The sequence below is a fragment of the Micromys minutus genome (assembly GCF_963924665.1).
Source record: "Micromys minutus genome assembly, chromosome: 17".
In the NCBI taxonomy this organism is placed as follows: domain Eukaryota; kingdom Metazoa; phylum Chordata; class Mammalia; order Rodentia; family Muridae; genus Micromys; species Micromys minutus.
The window spans coordinates 53,519,583-53,528,760 of NC_137952.1; the positions used below are offsets into that span (position 1 = coordinate 53,519,583).

General features: G+C 39.5%; 1 protein-coding gene across 1 annotated transcript; it reads left to right on the forward strand.

The window, feature by feature from the left end:
* Positions 1 to 1,009: 1,009 nt before the first annotated feature.
* LOC308431508 (cystatin-13) lies at positions 1,010 to 7,830 on the forward strand (the record flags this gene model as incomplete). Its single annotated transcript, XM_080931014.1, has 3 exons — positions 1,010 to 1,237; positions 5,409 to 5,522; positions 7,747 to 7,830. The coding sequence occupies 3 exons, from the start codon at positions 1,010 to 1,012 to the stop codon at positions 7,828 to 7,830; spliced, it is 426 nt and encodes a 141-aa protein (XP_080787140.1).
* Positions 7,831 to 9,178: the final 1,348 nt, after the last annotated feature.

Below are 9,178 nucleotides of genomic sequence, written 5' to 3' on the forward strand. Positions count from 1 at the left end.
CTTTAGATGTCAATCACAAGTGGAATGTTTCTGGGGTAGCTCACACTTTCTTTGAACTTGCCTATAAAGAAAGATCTCCCTACAACCTCTGCCAGTTTGGTATCTTATTCTATTTTTTGTTATGACTGAATATCATCAATTGAAAACAACAAAGGTAAAGGTGAATCTGAGGTTTGTGGCTTGAAGTACACAGTTGAGGGTCCATGTCTGGGGAGGGTGTCTCCATCTGTATCATAGCATGGTGGAGGAGCAAGTAAAAAAAAGGCACAAAGTCACTCATGAAAATACTAACCTGCCTCAGCAATAAAGGGTATCGAGTCACTTAAAGATAATGAGGGAATCATGACCTGTCTACCAGGTAAAGATTGTACACCATGATTTTAATTGCAGTAAAATTGCCCCCTGTGCCTTGGCATGGCCAATTTGTTAAGGCACAGATGAGTAGCTTGATGAAGAGTTATGCACAGCAAGAAAGGATAGTACTGGGGTTTCATTCATTCATCTACACCACCATGTTTTCACCAAACTGGAAGCTCTCCTAATGCTTTGAGACAGGCCCAACTGATAAAAATAATTAACCACTGCTGATTAACTCAGTCTTCATTTCCCCAAGGTCAAAGGTGAACTGCAAGATCCAACTTACTTGGTTCTTCTGACAATAAGCTCCATCTATTTGTTGCCACAGGGTTCACCTAGAGCTAACTTTTGCAAGCCTGAAAAGAGCTTGCCATGGAATGTGTAGATTTTTCCTTTCTCATGTTATCACCCAGGAATACGTAGGGTTCTAATTGCAGAAATGGGGATGAAAATCAAATATGCATTTCTAATTATAGTACAATATCATAATGATGCCAACAGATATTCCTTTCTTTTAACCTGCAGCAGTGTCAGAAACTGAAGAGAAAGGATCCATTGACCTGCAGAGGAAGCAGGTGCCTTGTTGGCTACATCATCTACACCAGCTCTGGAAAGAAAACAGAAACTTGGTACATTTCTTGAATGAAGCATCATGGCCAGATTCTTACAGATCCTGCTGTTCCTGGTGATCACAGTAGTGTTTGTATCTAGAAGAGTCGAAGCCTGGGGCTCACCAACAATTGTGAGGCCATTCGAAGACATTCCCAAATCCTACGTCTATGTGCAGCATGCACTCTGGTATGCTATGAAAGAGTATAACAAGGCCAGCAATGACCCATACAGTTTCAGGGTGAAGGACATTTTAAAATCCCAGGAGCAGGTGAGTCTGCTCCTTGTTCCTTTATCCTCTAGTCTTCTGTTGGTGGCAGAAACTAGAGTTGAGGAATAGTGACTACAGAGGAATGAAAACAAATTAATAGGATGCCTTTATCTACAACATACCATGTAAGAAGTAAAGATTAGATTTTTCTATTAGTCTGAGATGTAGAAGAAACATGAAAATATCAATTAAAATTGCTTATAGTAGTGACAGTAAAAGTGTAGGTCAGGGCTGAAGAGATATTCCAGTGATTAAGAGCACTTTCTGCTCTTGTAGATAACTCAGGTTTGGTTACCATCATCCATATGGTGGCTCACAACTCTTTGTAATGCCAGTTCTAGGGGATCTGACACCTCTTTCTGACTGTTGAAGTCCCCAGGCATATACATGGTATACATTTATAGATATAAGCTAAACAATCAAACTTAGAAAATAAAGATAAATAAAACATGTAAAGTGTAGGCCAGAGGTCAGAAGGGAAATCTATAGATTTTGTGCAGTGTTGAGTGCTAGTATACCTGAACTTCTATAGAAGCCTAGAACTACTTTGGCTCAACTAGAACATTTTCTTTGTGTTGATTGGCCTTTTTCTCATGGCTCACTCATTCAGCTTGCACAGTTCCTAGTCAGGAGCAATTATTCTTCTGTGTTATAGAGAGGAAACTGAAGCACGGAAAGTATGCTGTGCTGTATAGCTGGTAAGTAAGGGAGTCAAGACATAAACCCAGATCCTTGTAATTGTAAACAGGGTATGACTCTGAGTGACTGGATAGGGTGAGCAACTTCTGAATCACATTCCATAGCAGGGCAGAGGTTAGCAAAAAGAGAAAAATGAGTTGCCTGAAAGGTCCAAAATCAGAGGAGTCTGGAAAAACCGTGAAGGGCTGCTTCAGTATGCAAGAAGCAAGCCCCTTGTCTCTTCTCTGCTGGACAATTAGGAATATACATTAGGTTCGTGATTGGTTGGTGGCTGAGTGAACTAACACTGCTTGCAGTTATTTTAACTTAGAAGCACAGATGTTCTCTAAATTATAATTTATAGTGGTGTGAAAGCAATATACATTCAATAGAAAGCTTGCTTTGGAATTTGAATATTTAGGAATTTCAAATTTAAATATTTTCTTGAGCCACGAATACATATTATACCCACACTTATGGACATATACACAGATACATACACACATAATAAAAATAAAAGAAAACTGTTTCTTTCCCTCCCTTTCCTTCCCTCCCCCTTCTCTCCTTCCCTCCTTCCCTCCCTCTCTCCCTCCCTCCCTCCCTCCCTTCTTTCCTCCCTTTCTTCCTCCCCTCTCTGTATGTAAGATAGAAAGAGAGATATGAGAGAGGAGAGGGTTGTAGAGGATGGAGGAAGGAAAACAATGTCAGAGTCAGTTCTTTTCTTCCACTATTTAGATTCTGGGAAGCAAACTCAGGTTTTCAAGCTAATTGGTAGGTGATTTTACCCATGGAGCTATATCACTGATCCAATTAAGTTTATTTTGTATTCATGAAATCATACTGTATTTTATTTTGGTACTCAAAATGTCACAGGAATTCACACACATATTTTGTTCTCTCTCTCTCTCTCTCTCTCTCTCTCTCTCTCTCTCTCTATATATATATATATATATATATATATATATATATAACTGAATTACCATGATTATTTTTGCTTATATCCTAGCAGATCAGTAGGTTTGCTAATAGAAAACATAGAGCAATGAACTTGCCACTGTATTCATCATAGTCAAAACTTGGTGTATTTTTGTTTAGAAAGTGTATTTGTAAGATAATGGCAAATTGCCCTGAATGCTGCTGCTCAATTTATTGTTTTTAAGTTTTATTTGTTATGCTGGACACTGAACACAGGGCCTCAGTTAGGTTGTGGACTAAATAGATTTAGTCTCCAGCCAATGCTGCCGGCATATGTCTCATGCCGTTCATCATATCAATAGCAGAACTCTCTTATCTTTTAGATGTTTGTCTGTTTGATGGATGTGAAAATATATCCTTTTGTATTTCCCAATGTCATGAAAAATGTGTCATATACACACATAAACATGTATGTATATTGCTGTATTTGCACTGTTTGCAGTTTAATCTTGCTTATGCAGTTTGTAGACTTTAGAAGACATACAGCACTTAACTTTTCCTTTCTGTATGTTGTTTGAATTTTGTATCCTGCTTGAGAAGTCTTCCTCCACCTCTCATGAATTTAATGATAAACTGACCACTATGTACATGTACATTTTTAAAAGTAAAAGACAATTACAAGAACTCTTATCACAAATATGCCTCTAGACTTTTGAAAGATGGGTAGAGCAGAAGCTGAAGCTTTCAGTTGTGGTTGACATCATTTTTGTTTGAGAGGATTTTTGCAGGTATCCAGACAGGGAAGCCAGCCCTAGAAGAGATAAGAATGAAAATTGTGTGCAGATTTACTTCATCAACCTAGAACTGGACTTTGGGGAATCTAATGCCAGAAAGTTCAATATCAGTATATTTAAAACACAGTAAAATTTGGGAAGAGCTTTCCAGCAATAGTCAGTCCAATTCCAGGTGTATAAAAAGCTTAAGGTGTGATTGCATATAAACTTTTATTTTTACAAAGTACTTGTGACCCTGAGAGTGAATTTTATGTTAAAACCCTAGAATCTAGTGTGGTCTTTGAAAGATAACATAGAGGTCAGCTGGCCATAAAATACATTAAACATCTTCCTTAAGAGAGGGGAGAGTCTGGAATAACCATTCTGGGAAATTTGGGTGAGGTCTGCCTCCAGAGATGCAAAACAGTCACTGTTCACTAACAAAATCTACTCTCAGTTTTCTGGATGGAATGTAGGCATTTGATTTACATCTCCTTCAATGAGGAAACACCCTGGGTGATTAATATTCCTGGGTCTCTGAGTGCTTCTCTGTGAGTACAGTAGGGCCCTCTGTGCTCCCAACAATTGTAGAATTCTTTATTCTTTCCCTTGGACTGTCAGTTCCTGGGCTCTCTCATAGTTGTCTCTGAGAAAGACATGATGTTATTTGCATGTATCCTCCTAAAAACATGCTTTGGAAATTTAATCCCTTATGTGAGGGTATGAAGATGTGGCCCTAAGGAGAAGATTTTATGTTGCAAAGAGAGTTGTACCTTTGTCATCTTACTTACTTCTCTCTCTGTTGTTGTTATTGTTGTTCTTATTGTTGTTATTGTGCACATGGCTGCCTGTATGAGTTACTGGGTGGCTACAGGTCAACGCTGCTGTTTTCATTGATCACATTCCCCAACTTAGAACTCACTGATTTTGCTAAGCTAGTTGGCAATTTCCTTGGACACCGATTTGTTCTTAAAGGTCTTGAGTCTGCACACTCGATCTCCTGCCTTTTTTTTTTTTTTTTTTTATATGTTCCCTTTCTTTCTTCTGCCCTCTACTATGGTTAGATGTAGTAAGAAAAATTCTGCTAAGCTCTCTGATCTGTGAATGTGGAACATTTAAAAGCCTCAAAAATGAAATACTAGTTCTTTACAGGTGACTTAATCTCAAGTTCCAAAATAAATAAATGGTTTTCATTGGAGAATGCTGTTTGTTTATAACTTGCTTGTTTCGTTCCGGGGATACTTGTTATTACTATAAAGTTAAAAATCCAGGAGTTAGGGAGATGACTAAGTCAGTAAAGTGGTGGCTGCAAACACAGGAGGACCTGAGTTTGAACTACAGCATCTACTCAAATGTTAGGCATTGTGGTGCATGTCTGCATCCCAGCACTTTGCATAAGCAGATCCTGGAACTAACTGACAGCTTAGCAAAATCAATGAACTCCAGGCTCTGTGAGAGTGATTCAAGAAGACATCAACATTGATTGACATGTGGCCTTTCAGTGCATGCTCACATGTACATAAGCACCAACCCACATGAATACATACCTATAACATATACATGTATACACACAGTAACAATAATGATGTCAATAAATAAAAATAAAACAATCGTGAGAGAAGATAGGCAAATGTCAAGGTAAGAATTTTCTCAAATAATCTCAAAACTTCTGCCAGGAGATGTAGTGCGGAGGAAGAAGAGGAATATATTCTAGCCCTAAGTAGCCAATGTCATATTGGCTCATCAGAGGGGATACTTGGTGCTGTTTCCTTCTATGCAATTTAATTTACATGACTTGTTGACAGATCACAGACAGTCTGGAGTATTATCTTGAAGTAAACATTGCCAGAACAATGTGCAAGAAAACTGCAGGAGATGATGAAAACTGCTTGTTTCAACATGATCCTAAAATGAAAAAGGTATGTGGTTGAAATTAAATTTAAAATTGCCCTGGTCCCACCTATGTAATGGAGAACATTGAGAGGACAGTTGAGACACATTTACTAGTTTCTCATTTAAACTTTATTTGATATGGTGGTAGACTGCAGACCTGAGATGTTGTTTCTATTATCTATCATTGACACCATCCTACCGCATTCTATAAGACATATACATACATATATCTACATGTACCCAGGGAGACATAAGCACACATAGAGATCCATATACAGGACACCTAAAAGTAAGCTTAAAGCAAAGCCAATTATCTATTCATTATCTATTGCTATTTTGTATTCTGGGCAGGGTTCTTCTGGGCAACTGTTCTGCTCCTATGGTATGTACTGGCAGGAATGTTCCAGACAAGTGGGTCAGTCACAGTCATACATGGAGTACTTCACAGAGGATTGGCTGATAAAGCTACTCAAACTTATTCCTTCTGTTTGGAGCTTCTCTGGCACAAAGTCATAGAGAAAATCTATCCTGTTCTTTTCCAGGACTAAAGGATGTCCTGGCATATAGATCTGTCCTTGCTAAAATCAGAGCCATCTCAGCCAAACTAGTATATATTCACCATTTTATATTAACTTTCTCATAAAGAGATGGTCCTAAGGGAATCTACCACTTGAATTTCTATTATTATTATTATATTATTACTATTGTTATTGTTATTGTTACTTATTACTCTCTCTCTCTCTCTCTCTCTCTCTCTCTCTCTCTCTCTCTCTCTCTCTCTCTCTCCCTCTCTCTCTCTCTCTCTGTGTGTGTGTGTACATGTACTTGTGCATTATCATGTTCATGCCAGAGGTTAATGCTGGGTGTCTTCCTCCTCTTTTTTATTTTACATTTTGGAGACATTGTCTTTCACCAAAGATGGAGCTTGCCATTTGGACTAGATGGGCTGATCAGGAAGCCCCCAGGATCCATATGTTTCTGTTCCCATAAAGCTGAGGTCACAGCTTTGTGATGCTGTTTTCCACGGGTGCTAGAGATCTAAATTCAGATTTACATGCTTATTCAGCAAGCACTTTACACACTGAGCCATCTCTGCAGCACTAACAAGCTAAAGAAGAGATAATTAGACCCTTCTATTAGTCCTGGGTAGTGGCCATCTTGGTAGATACCCTCATCTAAGTGGTACTAGGAGGGGCTGAGCCTGTGAAGAGCATGTCATGACCATCTCATAGAAATCCTTGATGCAGGGAATGTCAGGAAGAAATAATCTTGTCTGATTCTATTGAGCTTGCTGTTGTATGGAAGCCCTGGGAGCCCGTGGGGCTTCCTGAATGAGTCTGCATGTCCAACATACTACCCCATGTTCAGTCTTCTGACACATCATGTTATGGTTGAGGGTCATGATAGTTTATGTACTAGTGTTACCAGGCCTTGTGCTCAGATGAATTCATAGGGGCCAGTCCATCACAACAGGATCAGCACTAATGTCTAAACTGCATATTTTTGTGCAATTTCTTTGTCTCCTTTGTTTGAGGCTGTTATTCATGTCATATTGATGTCATAGTGGTATTTCAATTTTACATTTTATTCTAAGTTTATATGTATTTTTAGGAGAGAGAGTAGAAAAACAAAAGTGCTTATTGTCCACCATGAGCCTGGAGTGCCACTCCTTCAAGATTCTGAGACCAGGTCATGCATCGCTGTATAATTCTCTACTTGAAGGCTGTTTTGCTTGGTGTCTGGACAGTTTTTTTTTTTTTTTTTTTTTTTTTTTTTTTTTTTTACTTCTTCTCCTGAGAAGCAAAGGGCTCTGCACTATTCTTGTTTAATTGATTCTATGGGCAGGATCAACAGGGACCCAGGCACAGCAGATGGCCTTTATGGATCACAGGAAAGTGGGCTGTAGAGGAAGACAGATTTGTAAGACTGATCAGTTTCTGGAGTCTCTGGATTTAGACAGATTTTGTAAGGAAGGTTGGCTCCTCTGCCTGTGCATGTGTACAACATATATTTCTGTGGACCAGTGTACATGCATGCCATTCTTTATCTTATCTTTTGAGATAAGTTATCTCACAGAGCTCATTGATCACTAAGAGCTGGCCACTGACCTCCAGGATCTGTCTCTGTTCACGCTATGCTTAGGTTATAGATGTGCAGCTTTTTTATGTGGGTGCTGGAGATTCAAATTTAGGTGCTTTACTATGCATTCTCCACAGTTCCCTAAGTAACTGTTCTTTATATCTCTTTTAGATGATGTTTTGCATTTTTATCGTTAGCTCCAAACCATGGAAGTTTGAACTTAAAATGCTGAAGAAGCAATGCAACAATATCTAATCAGCATCCGGTACACTTTGCCATTCTCACTTTTCTTTTAAGTGAATAAAGATGACTGTAAGATAATGGGCCACCACAGATGACCTGCTGACTTTTTTTTTTTAAGTGTGTGCGTGTTCTTTGGATCTAGTGCTGAGAGTGTGTGATACTATTTTCTGGGGTTGGGTAGCCTTCTCACCCCCTCATATTAACCATTTGCCCTTCAAATCTGCTTCCCCAAATAAACACATAGAAACAAATAAACAAAAACAAAGCATACAAAACATCTCATCATGGAAAACTGTAGTAACACACTGTGACATACTCCAATATGTCTTCACTTGCAAATGTTCATTGCATGAGTCATTGGTCTGGTTCCATAAACTTGGTTTCTTTGACATTATCAGTATAGATCCTCACTAGGACTCCTTCAGGTTATCCTGTCCTATATCATGAAGATCCTGCATCTTTGGATCAGCAGGATAGGCCCTTTCACCTGTCCCAACTATTCATACCTGATATTGATTCTGGGGTAGGTAAGTTCATAGCCCTTGATCATAGGCTGGTAGCATGGTGGCTTTTCCTGAACCAGCAGAGTCAGCTGTCCAGCATGCTCTGGCTAGGCCATCCAATGCCATCATTGGCAGGAGGCAGGGTCGGTTCTCCTGCACTCATGCTCTCAGGGCATTGGGCTGTGGGTGGTAAGGAGGTCCACAGATCTCTGTCTGTCTTCGACCTCCCATGCTGTGCTGAATGGTGGTAGGCAAGGCTCTGCATCCATGGTCTGCCTGTCTTCTCTCTGAGCTGTGCTGATTGGATTTGATTTGGTTTTTAAGTGTCCTAGGTATAAAACAGCTTTGGTAACCAAGCCATGCAGGTATTAAGTTAGGATCAACAAAGAACAGCCATATGTTCTGCACCAGACTGATATAAGAACAACACCACCTACAAGGTGTCTCTTTTTTTCAGAGGTTTGTGTACATTTTTATATCTCTGAGCATATATATAGACATCTGTTGGATTTCCCACTGAGCAGAAGACACATACCTTGGGATGCCAAATTTTGAATGTTTGTCAGAAGGTCTTAACTTCTGGTTGGTCCTAGATAAAGGTAGGGTGTTCGTGCTGGTTCTCATTATCTGGGGCACATGTACTGGTAAGATAGAGAATGGAGGGAGAGCAGGGTTAAGGTCCCTTCATAGAGCCAGTCATTAGCCTTTGAAAGAATCACTGAAGTATCACCTACAGTGGGGAAAGCTCAGTCTGTTAAGCCTAACTTCCAGGGTCCACAGTGTTGTGGTGCTTCTCCCAAGCTGTATGCATGGGTTCACGGAAATGGTGCTGGAGAAGAGATGAGCTTTATCCCTCA